We start from the raw sequence: 17,832 nt of genomic DNA, 5'->3' as shown, positions 1-17,832 counted from the left end.
CTCTGTCTAGGACCTTCTGTTGTGATCCCAGTCAGCATGGTGGGTAGTGGTAGCTGGGCACCATCTAGTTCTTCTGGTCTCAGGCTAGTGAGGGCTGTGGTTCATGTGGTCTATTAGTCCTTTGGACTAATTGTTTCCGTGGGTCTTTGTTTTTCTTCACTTGTCTTTGCTCCAGATGGGAAGAGACCAATAGTTATATCTTAGATGGCTGCTCACAAGCTTTTAAGACCCCAGTCACTACTCACCAAAGTAGGATGTAGAGCATTGTCTTTATGGACTGTGTTATATACTTCTCTGCTTTTTATATAGGGGTAAGATAAAAGCTTCATTGATAAGATGTTTCTCATTTGTCACATACATCACATACATCTTAGAAGTAAGTGAAGACATGTAACAATGTAACTCAATCATTAAGCTAATTCAACTGTTTTGGATATTCTGATATTTCAGTATTGACAACTTAAATAGCTTATTCTTAGTTGCTGAAGGGAGCTTAAAAACTTTAATATAAATGTCTTAGTCATCTAGTGCTGCTCCAAGAGAAGTACCACAAGCGGATGGCTTTAACAAAGATAAGTTTATTCTCTCACAGTCCAGTAGGCTACAAGTCCAAATTCAGGGCATCAGCTCCAGGGGAAGGCTTTCACTGTCAGCTCCGGAGGAAGGTCCTTGTCATCAGTCTTCCCTTGGTCTGGGAGCCTCTCTGCACAGGAACCTCAGGTCCAAAGGATGCACTTTGCTCCCGGCACTGCTTTCTTGGTGGTATGAGGTTCCTATGTGTCTCTGCTCGCTTCTCTCTTTTATATCTCAAAAGAGATTGGATTAAGACACTACCTAATCTTGTAAACCTTATCAGTATAACCTCATCATAGTGATAGAGTTTACAACACATAAGGAAATCACATCAGATTTACAGAATGGAACACAATCATACAATACTGGGAATCATGACCTAGCCAAGCTGACAGATATTTTTGGGGAACACAGTTCAGTCCATGACAATAAACGTTCTTAGAATATGCACTTATAGCAACCAAAGAGAAAAATATAGCATTTGGTTTTTTTCTACTAAACTGATGGAACTGTTACATATATCAGCCTTATCTATTTAGATGATAAACTCTACATTTTTTATTTTTAATACTATCTTACCACATTCCCAGTGGTTGTATAAAATTAAACAGAAGACATCATCATGATAATGATGTAACATTTAGTGTATTTCTTCATGTTCCTTGTACTTACGAAAGCCTAGGTGAATCCTAGTTTTAGAATAAAAAGTTTAAAATGGAGAACACCTATTAAAGAAGAGTCCCGTTGGTATTGTACTATACATTATCCTATCTATTAAAATCTCCCATAAATGAGAAATTTTGAAAATCAGTACTTATTATGGCAACACTTATTAGCATGTCTTCTATATTGTCTATAAATATGTTACTTAAAATAATTTTTTAAGTATTAAGCACCATAACTTAAAAGTGCTTTAAGGATTTGGAGTATAAATCTTCTAAACATGTATTAGGCAATTTCATACTCTCTTATATAGAATATGCAGAATGTAATTTCAGGTTACAGTTTATGATGGGATAATAATTCTGCTCTCCACGTCTTAGAGAGCAGTTAAAGGTGGAAGAATTTTGTAAATATGAAAGTGCTATACTAAATCAAAGTATTATTAATGTTTTACTGTGCTATAATGTAATGATAATGTCAGTGTTTTCTTAGAGATATAAAGGACTGTCTTCTAATCTAAATAGCACTAAGCTTTAAAAAATACTTTAGCTTTTGTGTTTGCTCTGTTATTATTTTTTCATACTTTTTCCTGGCTATATACTCTTTTGACTGTGATTAGATTACCTACCTTTAACAGTTAATCCTACATCATTTTCATTAAGGGCTTGAAAATTCTTACATAAACTGAGTAAAATTTCTATGCTTGGTGGTTAGAAATGGTGGGCCAGGTAATTTGGACCTATGTGCTAGTCCATAGATGACAACTACGAAACTGGACACATATTAAATAAATCTGCTGAAAGGCATTAGAGAAGTAACAAGGTAGTGAAGAATTGTGAAATAGAGCTCCAAAGAGGTGAACTCAACATTTGGGTCTGCTTTTACTCTGAAGGCGTTTGCCCATTCTTTTGACACTCTTTTGTGGGAAGAAGAATAAAAATTGGAGACCAGGGGAGGAGGATGGTCTTAGTCACCTAGTGCTACTGTAACAGAAATACCACACTGGGGTGGCTTTAACAAACATTTATTTTCTCACAGTTTCGAAGGCTAGAAGTCTGAATTTAGCATGCTGATTCTAGGCAAATGCTTTCTTTCTCTTTTGGCTCTGGAGAAAGGTCCTTGTCTCTTTCAACTTCTGCCTCTTGGCGATCTTCATGTGGCTTGGCATCTCTCTTCCCCCATCTTTGCTCTGCTCGCTTGTTTAATCTCTTTTATATCTCGAAAGAGATTGACTCAAGATACAGCCTACACTAATCCTGCCTTATTAGCATAACAAAGACAACCCATTCCCAAATGGGATTATAACCACAGGCATAGAGGTTAGGATTTACAACACATATTTTTGAGGGACATAATCCACAACAGGGTGAAAAATTGGAGACCAGGGCCTGCCAACATTGGAGGCCTGGATAACTTCCTCACACTTGAGTTTGAAATCTGAAGGCCTGTCCAAGAGGAAGGGTAAACTGCAAGTCCTCACAGGAATGCTTCCAGCTCAGATCGTATAGGTTGCTTAGAAAATATCAATCCCTGAAATTGGAATGCGGTAATTTCAGATTGCAAGTGCTCAAAGGTGCCTGGCAAAAGTAAATAAAAATGCTACTTGTGTGCCTCCTTCAGCAGTGCATATAATAGAAAATGGTATTTAGAAAAAGATATTACCCTACATTACTTCTACAAACAAGTCTTTAAATAGAACGTCCTGCACAAAATCAGTAAGTAAATAAGCATATGAGGAGATGGAGTTATATTAAAAAGAGCCACACACAAAAACACACACACTAGAAATGGGCTCACTAGGGCTCCACATAATGAAATGTTTTTACTTTAAAATAACTTTGCTCACTTTGTTCAGGAGATTAAAAATTTGTCAGAGAACAACACATGATTTAAAAAATGGCACAGCAGAACTAGAAATGATAAAAATTGACAACCTTGAAACAGATGAACAAAGTGGAAGGGCTTATGCTACCCAATTTCAAGACTTTTTCAAAGCTAGAATAATCAAGACAATGGGATGTTGGCTTAATGACAAAAAAATAGACCCATGAAATGCAATAGAGAAATAGATTCAAACCTATATAACCCTTGGGTTAAGGAAGAAGTTACACTGGAAATTTGAATTTTTTTTTTTTTTTTTAAATTAAATGATGAAGAAAATGCTACATATCAAAACTTGTAGTGTTCAGCTTCTTAAATGCATATTTTAGAATGAAGGAAAGGCTGAAAATCAGTAAGCTAAGCATACATATCAAGAAGTAGAAAAAGAGCAGCAAATTAAACTCAAAGAATGTATAAGGAAAAAATAAACTTTTTAAAAGCACTAAGTTAATGAAATAGAAAGTAGTTACAGGAAGGATCAATGAAACTAAAAGTTTGTTATTTGAAGACTTAAATAACAATCAACATAAAATGAAAAAGGAGACATCACTACCTATCCTGCAGATATTAAAAAGATGAATATATTATTAACAACTTTATGCCAATAAATTTGACAGCCTACATGAAATAGAAAAATTCTTTAAAAAAAACAGAATTTATTAAACTGACAGAAGGAATAGAAAATCTTAATAGTTCTGTAATTCTTAATGAAACTGAACTTATAATTTAAAATCTCACAGAGAAAACTCCTGGCTTGGATAGCTTCACTGACATATCCTAGCAAACTTTTAACAACAACAACAAAAAACACTTAGTTTTACACAACCTCTTTCAGAAAATAGCAAAGAAAAAAACACTCCCCAATTTATTTTGAAGGCAGCACATTGTTGATAACAAATACAGGGAGGACATGTTGAGGATGGAAAATTACAGACCACTCTTAGTTATAAGAATCAAAAGATGTGTAAGATACAAAAATTCTAAACAAATTATTAGCAAACTAATTCCAGCCCAAAAAACAACCAAAAAACTACAATAATATATCAAGCTAAAGGTTGTTATAGTTAACTAATACAAGATTTGTTTAACTTTACAAAATCAGTTTACCACATTAATAAGAGAAAAGGAGAAAAAAAATGTGATCCTCTCAATTAATGCATAAAATGGGTTTGATAAAATCTAACATCCATTCATATTAAAAAAAAGAACTCAAAGCAAAGTAAGAATAGAAGGGATTGCCTTTAATTTGACCCAAAAAGAAAAAACCTACAACAAACATACTTATTGGTATTGTAAAACATTTAAACGCTTTCCCTTTGGGACAGAGAACAAAATCTGAATGCCTGCTTCTATTCAACCTTGAATAGGAAGTCTTAGCTAGTACAACCTACAGAAAAAACATTTGAATCAGTAAGTGAGTTTAGCCAGATACTGCAGGATACAAAACTATTATATTTCAGAATACTAACAACAAAGCAAAATGAATTTTTAAAGTATATATTATCTTCAGTATCAGAAATACAGAATAGCTGGGATAAGCTTAATTAAAGATGTATGATATCTCCATACAGAAAACAATAACTCATTGAGAGGAAAGAAGACCTGAATAAATGGAAAAATATATCTCATTCATTGTAAGATTCAGTGTCTTGTCCCTAAATTTATCTATACACTTATTGCAATTTTAGTCATAATCCTGATAGATAGTGGATTTATGTATGTAATTTGACAGGCTGAATTGAAATCTGTGTGAAAATGCACAGTCAAGAATAACAAAAAATTCTTGAAGAAAAGGAACAAGGTAGGAAGATTTGTTCTACCAGATAATCAGAACTTTTAAAGCTGTAGTAATTAAGACTGCCTGGTGGTTAAGAGCTTGGCTGCTAACCAGAAGTTCAGCAGTTCAAATCTACCACCCGATCTGTGGGAGGAAGATGTGGCAGTCTGCTTCTGTAAGGATTACAGCCTTAGAAACCCTATGGGGCAGTTCTACTCTATCCTATAGGTTCACTATGAGACCATCAGAATTGACTTGATGGCAATGGGTTTTCGATTTTTTAAGGAAAAATAGTAATGTTGATTTCTACCTCACACCATACATCAGTTCCAGGTAGATTAATGTGAAAGGCAAAAGAAAAAAATCTCTAGAGGAAAACATAGGAGAATATCTTTGCGAGCTTGCAGTAGGGAGAATTTTAAAACATGTCACCAGAAAAAATCATTTTAAAGACTGCCCATTGTATAGAGTATACTATACAAAAATAAGAACTTTTTATCATCAAAAAACACCGTCAAGAAAGTGAAAAGGCAGTCCGTATTCTGAGTGAGAGTACTTTGAAAACATATAACTGACAAAGGGCTTGTATCGTTAATATATAATGGATTCATACAAAACAATAAGAAGGAGACAACCTAATTGAAAACTGGGCAAGAGACTTGAACAAGCACTTCATAAAGAGTATCCAAATGGCCAGTGAAAATATAAGAAAGTACTCAATTTCACTTATCAGGGAAATGCAAATTAAAACTCAAATGAAATATATCCCACAACAAAACAAAGTCTCTAGAATGGCTAAAATAAGAAATAATAGCAAATATTAGTGAAAATATGGGGCAACAAGAACTCTAACATACTGCTGGTGGGCATATAACTTGGTACAATCACTTTGGAAAACTATTTTGAGATCACTTATTGAAGATACAGATTCTCTGGCACCCAAAAATTCCACTCTAACATAAATGCATTCACATGTGCACCAGGATATGTGTACAGAAACATTTTTAGCAACATTAATTGTAACCAAAATAGTAGTAACAGCCAAAACATCATCACTCGAATATATACATTATGAAATATGAGTATAATGGAATTCTATATGGCAATGAAAAGGACCCAACTACAGCTGCACATACCAAACATAGGCAAAAAAACAAAGACACAAAATAATACAAACTGAGTTTCCATTTATATATAGTTCAAAAGTAGGGAAAACTAACTTACACGCTTAAGGACTGCTCATTTAAGGTGATAAAAATATAGAGAACTACAAGTAAGTGGTTACCACGAAAGTCAGATTAGTCAAATTCCTCTGTGTGGAGGAGAGGGGGGTTGTGATTGGAAAAGGGGGCACATTGGCTACTTCGGAGGTGCTGGTTGCATTCTAGTCGTTGATGTGGGTGGTGGTTACACTCATGCTGACCTTAAGCTGTACACTTGTGCTTTTGTATTTATATGTGTATGTACTTTTCAGGCATGTTTTCCAAGGCTTTATCCAAATTTCTTTCCTTAATTCTGCTCTGCTTGGGTAAAGCTACTGGACAAGTAGCTTTGGATAAGTAAAGTGTTGCTTTTATTTTCTTTCTTGATGTATGGTTGAAATAAAGACAGGTTTTATATATCACTAATCTGGATTTCTGCTGTTTTGTATTTTTAAAGATTATTGACTTTCTGGAAGAAAATCCAATTTTCAAACATTAGAGCTGTATTTTATAATACTTTAATATTTTAAATAGCATGGTGTTGCCATGAGTCTGGGGCTGAATCCATAGCAGCTAACAACAGCTGTATTAGGCTACAAGCTAGCCTACTGTAATGACGAGACCCCAAAATACAGTAGCTTAAATAAGCTATAAGTTTATTTTTCTCTTCCGTAATAGTGCAGAGGTAGGCAGTAGGCCAGGCTGGTAGCGTGGCTCCATTTTATGAGCTCATTCAGAAAATGAGGTCTTTCCATCTTGTTACTCTGTCATCCTCAAGGCATTGTTCCCTTCCTGTGATTAAAGCTGCAGTTACTCCAGCGTGCGGAAAAGTAGAGCAAATGATTTCGTGTTTATTTATTTTTAAACAGCTTTACTGAGATACAATTCACATAGTATACAATTCACCCATTTAAAGTGTACAATTCAGTGTTTTCTAGTATGTTCACAGCACTGTTCAGCTATCACTCCAGTCAGTTTTAGAGCATTGGAAATTCTTTTTAAGCAAGAGAGAACCCACACTAATTTCTTCTCTATTACTGAGAACATAGCCTGAGGCCATACCAAGTTGCTAGAGAAGCTGGGAAATGTAGTCTCCAGGTATGGCGCCATGTGCTCAGCTAAAATTCTTAATGGAAGAAGGAAAAATAGATCTGGGAAGAGGTGTCTGCTTGTCTGCCAAAAGTAACAAATAACTATCTTTCTTGTGACAGGTGTGATAGCACAGAAAAGCTAAAAGCTCTTTTGCCAAGATTGGAACAAGAGCTTAAGGACACAATGAAGTTTAAAGATTTTTATCAGTTTACCTTTACCTTTGCTAAGAACCCCGGGCAAAAAGGTTTAGGTGAGTATAAAATCCAAATATGTAATATACCAAATCTTAATGAGATTATGAGACACAGTCAACATAATGCCAGTACTGCCAGCCATGTTACTATCTTTCTTGTGTTTTTTTTTTCTCTTTCTACTGATTGTTTACTTGCTCTCTACAGAGACTAGTTTGTAGAAGCCATACACTTGAAAACCTTAACTTCTCAGCGTAAATATATAGATTTTAAAATGTAAATTAATATGGAAATTCTCTATATCCTCTCATTGGGCTAGGGAAGTCAGCAGTTAATACTAACAATCTTGTTTTCCTTTACATATGGTGTTTGTGCTTAGCCAGGTTTGTGTTTTGCCTATGTTACTGTGAAGATTAGCCAGATAACATTAGTCTTGACCTGGTCTGGAGATTTAAAGTTGACTTCTTTGAAACCAGTTCTAAAGTTCTATGACTTTGCTATAACTTTTGCTTTACTATACATTGTACATTTAGGAAATTTTTAACTTAAATTTCAATTTGAGCTTTTAGTTTATTTGAGTTTTATTTTGTTTTTGTTTATTTTGCACATAAGTACTATATAGTTTATTCCTGGTTTATCTTTTTCTAAATCAGTCCCTACTGACCTACACTTTGTTGCCTAATGGAACAGAACTTTGTTTAGTTCAGTAAAATCTCTTACGAATTTGGAAGGGGGATTATATGGTCTTTTAAATGGGATTAAATGAATATATTAGAAATTGTATTTTGAAGAGGAGCAATATTTTAAGATGACCAAAAATTAAGTAGGAAATCAGAAGGGGCTTGAAAAATCCATAGTAGAAAAATTGAGGAAAAACACTTAGTTTTTAAAGCCAATTTCATTCATGCATGTATATAGGTGTTAGATGCAATAAACATTCATTCTTCCCTCTCTGTCTAACATTATTTTCCTTTCATTCTGCTTATAAACAGATCAAATTCAAATGCAGATTTGAGGGAGTAAATCTTTTAATGTCTCACATTGGAGTAGACAGGCAGTTTTCTTTATTTAAACACTATTTCCTAGTTCCTGTGGCAAAGATTATTTTCTTCTATTTGTTTTTTCCCAGTGTCATGGGTTGTTTTTGTTTTCTGATATTGGTGAATTGACTGTGATGAGTCTATTGTCAGAGTTCCCTTTTCCTTTAGGCTGGTCCGTCATGTGAAACAGCTTTTTTTGCCCTGCATGCCACCTTACAGATCATGCATTTGACATCTCAGGAGCTTAAAAAAGCCTTCTACCAGGAGGATTGCGTTAAGGAAATTACTTGAATGGATCCACTTAAAACTTCAGAAGGTGGAAGTATGGTCGATTCCTGTAGGAGAACAATTGGGAAAATATGGATATATTTTTTTTCCTAATCAAGAAAAGCGGGTGAGCAAAATAGAGGCATGTGAATTTTATAAAGGTACAGCAAGTCGAATTTTCAAAAATTCCAAGGGTTTTGCAAATTTCCCATGTTTTCAAGAGTCAAAGCAGTAAAAAATGTGGGACCCTCTCCCTTCTCACCTCTCCCCCAAGAGAAGAGATGATTCCAGCACATTTGTTTATGAAGAAAATGATCGCTTCTTCATTTGGCTTGACATCATGAAGGATCTGGTTCTCAGAACAAGGTGTATGGAAACAAAAGAAGTGACAGTTCACTGGCAACACTGAGTAGACCGCTAAACATAAGTAATGAAAAGAAAAGGCAGACCTCAGGCTGGCTTGTTCATTTTTTTTTGAACTTTTCTCCCCCTTTTCGAGACCAACTTCTACTAAACTGACTTAGGGAAGAGAAAGAAAAGATTCAACTATTCCAGCACAAACACTCCTGATCTATCTGTAGACTTTCTGTAACTTAACTAGTCACATACTTCCTATCAGGAGTATAAGTGTGTCACCTGGAAAAAACCCCTGCCAATTGCTTATTGAAAAAATATGAAGAAAGCATTAGTGATAAGTCTAAAGAAGACTCTCAAGCATTGGTAACAGAGCCCTTGTTAAATTGAGATTTTCAAATAATTCCAGTTGTTTTATTGCAAAGTAAATAGTTGAGATTTGTGAGTGTTTATTTTTGTGAAAATTAAAATGCTTAGTATACTTTAAGAAAAATAATTCTTATGGCGACACTTGGTGAGGGATAAAATTAAAGTAGAATAATAGCATCTCACCCCAACATTCCTACCTCAGCTCTTGGATATCTTGGTCCCTCTATGTTATCTCTGCCACTCGGGTGTCAAACAGGATCTGGTCTTGTGACACTCAGTCTGGTTTTTTTGTTCTTCGTAGGTGATGGCTTCTATTCTTTTACCTCGTTACTGGGAAAGAAGGATGGAAACCAGCATATATTAAGCATCTATTATGTGACAGCTAGTTGCCTTCATTAGGAGTTTTCGTCTAATCCACATGCAACTTTATCCCCATTTTGTAAATCAGTAGGCTGAGGCGTTAGATGCCTTATCCAAGGCGTGCGTCTGGGACATGACAGCAGGATTTTGAGTCTATGACCACAGATCTGTCTAACTCAGAATCTCTTAATGTATCCTGTAATTTGTTAGGCACCTCTGCTTACTCCCCTGCTCACCCACCTACTCGCTCCCTTATATATTATACTGCCTCCCTGGTGGGCTACCTTACATGCAAGTCACAGTTTACTAGAGAATGAGAGATTGGGGAGTACTAGCATCAACACAGTATTGGATTATTCAATATTATTGTCGCTTTAAACACTTTTAGCAAAAACTCTAATAATTAGAAGTAAGAATCGGGTCTTTCCTAGCATCATCATCAATGCTTCAGGGTTTCTTTTTTATTTATGAGAAGGCCTGACACATAGAATCCTGGAGTCCTCTGTGCTTGTCTTGGTACTGCTTTCCTTCTGTGGACTTTTTCCTCTACTTCTGTAGCCTGTTCATCCACCCATGTTGATGTTCTCAGAACACTCCAGTATACTTCTTTTTATCCTGTCTCTGGGCCAGAAGGTATTCTCCCATTCTACCTACATCCTGCCATTTTATCTGTATCATTTTCCTTGTTTCATGCTATGTGTATACATATTTTTGAGCAAAAAAAGAAGTTACAATTTTAAAACTTCTTAACCATTCAGTTACATTTCAGTACAGATAACTTTTATCTTAATTTTAAAACACAACAATCACTGACATGAAGAGTGATTTTTCTCTTGTAGTCTTTATTCATCTGGTTATATCAAGGTTCCAAAACGAAACCTCTTGCCATCAGATCAGTTCCGACTCATAGTGACCCTATAGGACAGAGTAGAACTGCCCTATAGGGTTTCGAAGCAGTGGCTGGTGGATTCAAACTGCCAACCTTTTGGTTAGCAGCTGAGCTGTTAACCACTGCACGGGGGCTCCACATCAAGGTTAGGAGCCATTTAAAAGTGATGTGCTATGACTTTTTTACTCCTGTGCGTTGGCAGGAAAACTTCATTGGCTGTCTCAGAAAGCTGCTGCAATGTATCCTGGGTAAGGATACTCTTACATAGTGTTGAAGGCACAGACTGTAAACCAGATTACCAAGGTTTGAATCTTGGTAAATTAGTAGACTGTAATTTTGGTTAAGGTATTTAACCTCTTTCATTAGTTTCTTCTCATGAAATAGCTATAACATTAACACCTACTTCATAAGGTTGTTACGAGTATTGCATTGGCTAGTGTGTAGTACTATCATGAAGATAATATCCCCATAAACTGTGGTTTCATCATGACAAAACAAAATCTGGAGAAAGGGTACTGAGGTAAACTCTTGGCTTTCCGACTCCCCTACCACCAAAAACCCTCTAACTGCACTCCATAGACCCAAACACCCTGCCTACACTTTCAACCCAATTCCTGTTCTTAGTTGTAAATATTATACCTCTGTTCTTCCACTTAACTATCATTCACTAACACTGTAGCAAAGATTGGGTGACTGCCAGTTGAAGGCAAAAATGGAACGTAGGATAGGCACTAGAAGACATGTGGCAAACACTTAAGAGAGGAGAAAATGTATGACAGAGGGAAGAGGGACAGATGGTGGAGGTTATGGGGGGATGCCAGAAACTTGGTCTCGTTTTCGGCCAGCTGTGTGGTACCTTTCTAAATTACTTGCTGTACCATATTTGGTTAGAGGTCTTAGGTGCCAATCCCTGGTTTATATAAATTATAAGTGGTATTTTATATTCTAATTATGTTGAGGAAGAATAAGAAAATCTATAAAATGTTATTAGCCCTTGTGACACCCCATAAGGTGGCAAGCCAAACAAGTAACTAAAGTATTGAATGGTTAAATAACTTGCTTTTCACTACAGAGATGAGCTTTGTTCCCGTGGAAGTATAACTAGTAAATGATCATACTGTGTTATGTAGGGTTTATTTCCTGGTAAACTGAAGAGAAATTTGGCGAGTTGATATTTAGGAGGAGAACAAATAAAAAATTTACATAAATTTCCTTTGTTTAAGTCTTTCAGAGTTCCTTTAAATCCTTAAAGCACATTAACTGTAGATTGTAGGCCCCTTGAGGACAAACATTTATTTTTACAATTCTTTTTATCTCATATATTTCCTAGTAGGTGTTCAACAGACATTTAAGTTCTGCCTCTTCAAATGTTTGTGTGACTAGTTTGCTCTGTTTCCTTATGATGTGATTTTTAGTCCTTGAGAGTACAACTCTTTTTTTAATCATCAGTCAAGATGCTATGGACCAGTTTACTTCAAATTGTTTTACCTGTTTAATCTTAGAAGTTTTTGAAATTCAAAAAGTCAAACATAAAAGAACCAGAGAGTGGGATATACTCTGGAGGCCCGAATATATGCACTGATAAATATAAGATCATTTCCTACTTAGGGAACCACACACTATTTCTGTATACTAGGTAGTAAAGAGGCTACATAAGATGCTTCATGCACAGAGAGCAGAGGTTAAAACAAATGATCCTTATGGTAAACATTGTACATTTTATAATAATTTATTATGCTCTCTGCCAACCTGTTACTTATTCCTTTGGCAGCTATGAAAGTTCTACCTTCTAACTTCTTGTCCCAGCCCTCAGCTCCTCTGAGGGAGAGGAATTGTCACTAACAGTAGTGGGAACGGAAAATAGGAGGTGGGCTTCTACTACTGTTTGCTTTTCTTCTCTCATTTGGATTTATTTCACTCAGAGCTCTTAATGAATTTCATAAGATGGGTTCTGAGATGCAAGCACACAAGTTCCATAAATTCTGTAGGCTGATAATTTAGCTTTAAAATCATTTCAAAAATCATTATGCTCTATGAGTGTGTCATGGATTGAATTGTGTTCCCCCAAAATATTGGTCAACTTGGCAAGGCCATGATTCTCAGTATTGTATAGTTGTCCTCCATTTTGTGATCTGATTATCCTCCATTTCGTGATACGTTGTAAATCCTGGCCTCTATGCTTGTGATCATGGTCCCATTTGGGAGTGAGCTGTCCGTTGTGTTTAGGATTAGGTCATATTAATGAGGATTAGGATAGGATGCAGCACCCTTACTCAGGTCACAGCCCTGAACTGATGTAAGGGGAGTTTTCCTGGGGTGTAGCCTACATCACCTTTTATCTTCAAGAGATAAAAGGAGAGAGAAGTGAGCAAAGAAAGGGGGACCTTCTACCACCAAGAAAGAAGAGCCAGAGTGGAATATGTCCTTTGGACCTGGGGTCCCTGAGCTGAGAAACTCCTAGACCCAGGGGAAGATCGAAGACAAGGACCTTCCCCCAGAGCCTACAGAGAGAAAGCCTGCCCCTGGAGCAGGTGCCCTGAATTCAGACTTCTAGCCTCCTAAATTGTGAGAATAAATTTCTGTTTGTTAAAGCCATCCACTGTGGTATTTCTGTTATAGCAGTACTGGATAACTAAGAATGCTGGAAATATTTTTTAACTCTTTATTTCAAAATAATTTCAGACTTACAGAAAAATTGGAGGAATAATTATAAGGAATTCACGTATACTCTTCACCCAGATCTTCCAAATGTTAGTTTTACCACTTTTACTTCTTTATTTTATTCACATACATACATACTTTTACATTGTTCTTGTTAGTTGCTGTAGAGTCAGAGCTGACTCATAGTGACCTTATATATTACAGAACAAAACATTGCCTGGTCCTGTGCCATCTTCACGATCTTTGATGTGTTTGAGCCCATTGTTGAGGCCACTATGTTAATCCATTTCATGTGAGGGTTTTCCTCATTCTTGTTGACCCTCTACTTTACCAAACAAGATGTCCTTTTCTAGTGATGGGTCTTTCGTGATGACATGTCCAGAGTAAGCAAGCGAAAGTCTCTCTATCCTTGCTTTTAAGGAGCATTCTGGTTGTATTTTTCCTAAGACTGATTTGTCCATTCTTCTGGTAGTCCACGAAATAGTCATTATTCTTCATCAACACCACAATTCAAATGTATCAGTTCTTCTTCTGTCTTCCTTTTTCATTTTTTGGCTTTCGCATGCATATGAGGCGATTGAAAAGCAACCATGGCTTGGTTCAGATGCACGTTAGTCCTCGAAGTGACATCTTCGCTTTTTAAAATTTCAAAGAGGTCTTTGGCAGCAGATTTGCCTGGTGGAATATGTCGTTTGATTTCTCAACTGCTGCTTCCATGGACATTGATTATTGATTCAAGTAGAGTGAAATCGTTGACAACTTCAGTTTCTTCGTTTATCATGGTATTGTTTATTGGTGTAGTGTGCGGATTTTTGTTTTCTTCATTTTCAGATGTAATCCATACAGCTGAAAGCTGTAGTCTTTGACCTTTATCAGTAAGTGCTTCTAGTCATCTTCATTTTCAGCAAAAAAGGTTTTGCCATCTGCATATTGCAGGTTGTTAATGAGTCTTCCTCCAGTCCTGATGCCATGTTCCTCTTCACATAGTCTAGGTTCTCTGATAATTTGTTTCACAGACAGATAAGTAAGGTGAAAGCATATAACTCCATGTCATGGATTGAATTGTGTCCCCCAAGAAATGAGTGTAGCAGTTTGGCTGGGTCATGATTCCCAGTATCGTATGATTGTTTTATCTGATGTGATTTCCGTATGTGTTGTAAACTCTATCACTATGAAGAGATTATATGTGATCTCCTTATGTGTTATAAATGCTGTCACTGTGATGAGGTTATACTGATGAGGTTGACAAGATTAGTATCTTAATGCAATCTCTTTTGAGATATAAAAAAGAGAAGTGAGCAGAGACACATGGGAGCCTCATACCATCAAGAAAGCAGTGCTGGGAGCAGAGCGCGTCCTTTGGACCTGAGGTTCCTATGCAGAGAAGCTCCCAGACCAAGGGAAGACTGATGCATCACAAGGGCCTTCCTCCAGAGCCGACAGAGAGAGAGGGCCTTCTCCTGGAGCTGATGTCCTGAATTTGGACTTGTAGCCTACTGGACTGTGAGAGAATAAACTTCTCTTTGTTAAGAGCCATCCACTTGTGGTATTTCTGTTATAGCAGCACTAGATAACTAAAACACTCCATCACACACCTTTTCCAATTTGGAACCATGCAGTATCCCCTTGTTCTGTTCTTGATATATGTACAGGTTCCACATGAACACAATTAAGTGTTCTGGAATTCCCATTCTTCCCGATGTTATCTATAATGTGATCCCCAGTCGAATACCTTCACATAGCCGATAAAACACAGGTAAACATCTTTTGGGAGTCTCTGGGTGGTGTAAACAGTTAACGTGCTCAGCTTCTAACAGAAAGGTTGGAGGTTCGAGACCAGCCAGAGGCATGTCTGAGGAAACGCCTGGTGATTTACTTCCCAAAAATTAGCCATTGAAAACCCTATGGAGCACAGTTCTTTGACACACATGGGGTCACTATGAGTCAGAACTTCTCAAAGGTAACTGGTAATGTCTTTCTGGTATTCTCTACTTTTGGCCACGATCCATCTGATATCATTAATGATAGCTCTTGTTCCACATTCTCTTCTGAATCTGGCTTGAACTTCTCGAAGTTCCCTGTTGATGTATGACTGCAGTTGTTTTTAAATAATCTTCAGCAGAATTTTGATAGCATTTGATATTAATGATGTTATTTGATAATTTCCTCATTTTGTTTGATCACCTTTGGACACAGATATGGATCTCGTCCAGTCAGTTGGGCAAAAGTTGTCTTCCACATTTCTTGACACAGACAAGTGGGTGCTTCCAGCATGGCATCCATTTATTGAAACATCTCAATTGGTATTCTGTCAACTCTTGGAGCATTGTTTTTCACCAGTGGCTTCAGTGCTGTTTGAACTTCTTTCTGCAGTACCAACTGTTCTTAATCATATGCTGCCTCCTGAAATGATTGAACATCGACCAGTTCTTTTTGTACAGTGACTCTGTGTATTCCTTCCATCTTCTTTTGATGCTTCCTACATCGTTCAGTTTTTTGCCCATAGAATCCTTCTGTAATTCAACTCAAATTTTGAACTTTCACTTTAGTTCTTTCAGCTTGAGAAATGCTTATTGTGTTCTTCCCTTTTGGTTTCCTAACTCCAGGTTTTTGCACCTCTCATCTTAATACTTTACTTGGTCTTCTTGAGCCACCCTTTCAGAGCCACCACCTATCTGTCATTTTGTTGTAGTGTGGTGACTTGTATGTTCTTATGATGCTGGGAACGATACTACCAGTATTTCATTTACCAGCAGTCACCCATAGTGGACAAGTTTCAGTGGAGCTTCCAGACTAAGACAGACTAGAAAGAAAGGCCTGGGAATCTACTTCCAAAAATAAGGCACTGAAAACCCTATGGATCACAGCAGAACATTGTTTGAAATAGTGCTGGAAGATGAGCCCCTTAGGTTGGAAGGCACTCAAAATATGACTGGATAAGAGCTGCCTCCTCAAAATAGAGTTGATCTTAATGATGTGGATGGAATAAAGCCTGGTGACCTTTATTTCCTCATGAGGTATGACTCAAAATGAGAAATAACAGCTGCAAACTCCATTAGTAATCAGAATGTGGAATGTATGAAGTACGAATCAAGGAAAACTGGAAATCATCAAAAGTGAAATGCAGTGCTTGAAGATTGATATCTTAGGCATTGTTGTTTTTAAGTGCCATCCAGTCAGTTCTGACTCATAGAGACCCTATGTCTAGTCCTGCACCATCCTCATAATCATTTGTTATGCTTGAGGCCATTATTGCAGCCACTGTGTCAGTCTCTTTCATTGAGGATCCTCCTCTTTTTTGCTGACCCTGTACTTTACCAAGGCATTAGTGAGCTGAAGTGGACTGATATTTGCCATTTTGAATTAGATATTCATGTGGTCTACTATGCCGGGAATGACAAATTGAAGAATGATGTTGCATTCATCATTAAAAAAAAAAAAATTTCCAGATCTGTCCTATAAGTACAATACTGTCATTGATAGATTAATGTCCGTATACAAATTTATGCACAAACCACTAATGCCAAAGATAAAATTGAAGATTTTTACAACCTGCTTCAGTCTGAAATTGCTCAAACATGCAATCAAGATGAATTGATAATTACTTGTGATTGGAATGCAACACGGAAGAAAGGTGTGGCAGTCTGTTTCTGTAAAGATTTACAGCCTTGGAAACACTATTGGGCAGTTCTCCTCTGCCCTTTAAGGTTGTCATGAATTGGAATCGACTAGATAGCAAAGAGTGGAATACAAAAGTTGGAAACCACGAAGAAGTTCAGTAGTTGGAAAGTGTGGATTGCAAAGGAATCAGATTGACTGTGTATGTGGAAAGAGGTGATGGAGAAGTTCAATATCATCAGTCAGGAAAAAACCAGGGACTGACTGTGGAACAGACCATCAATTGGTCATGTGCAAGTTCAGGTTGAAGCTGAGTAAAATCAAAGCAAGTTCATAAGAGCCAAAGTACAAACTTGAATACTTCCCACCTGAATTTAGAGACCATCTTAAGAACAGATTTAACGCACTGAACACTAATGACTGAAGACCAGAAGAGTTGTGGGAAGACATCAAGGACATCATACACGAAGAAAGCGAAACGGTCATTAAAAAGACAAGAAAGAAAGAAAAGACCAAAATGGATATCAGAAGAGACTCTGAAACTTGCTTTTGAACGTAGAGGAGTTAAAACAAATGGAAGAAATGATGAAGTAAAAGAGCTGAACGGAAGATTTGTTTGCACATAAACCAAAAAAATACCACACCCGTTGCCGTCGAGTCGATTCCAACTCATAGTGACCCTATAGGACAGAGTAGAACTGCCCCATAGGGTTTCCAAGAAGCACCTGCTGGATTCGAACTGCCAGCCTTTTGGTTAGCAGCCGTAGCACTTAACGACTGTACCACCAGGGTTTCCTGTTTACATATACACACATAAATTTGTTCTCTGGGCTATTTGAGAGTTGCAGACATGAAGCCCCTTTACCCCTGAATACTTCAGTCTCTTACAGAACCA

General features: G+C 36.9%; 1 protein-coding gene across 6 annotated transcripts in view; it reads left to right on the top strand.

The window, feature by feature from the left end:
* Positions 1–17,832, top strand: part of DCUN1D2 (defective in cullin neddylation 1 domain containing 2) — a 52,903-nt gene that overhangs the window by 13,255 nt on the left and 21,816 nt on the right. For all 6 annotated transcript variants that reach the window (XM_023733464.1, XM_023733471.1, XM_023733451.1 and 3 more), the window contains one exon: positions 7,308–7,438. In XM_023733464.1, coding sequence (XP_023589232.1) covers positions 7,308–7,438 — 131 coding nt within the window. The remainder of the gene's footprint in view (positions 1–7,307; positions 7,439–17,832) is intronic.

This window comes from Trichechus manatus, unplaced genomic scaffold (assembly GCF_000243295.1).
Source record: "Trichechus manatus latirostris isolate Lorelei unplaced genomic scaffold, TriManLat1.0 scaffold00004, whole genome shotgun sequence".
NCBI classification, from domain to species: domain Eukaryota; kingdom Metazoa; phylum Chordata; class Mammalia; order Sirenia; family Trichechidae; genus Trichechus; species Trichechus manatus.
This window is presented reverse-complemented; position numbering and strand designations above follow the sequence as displayed.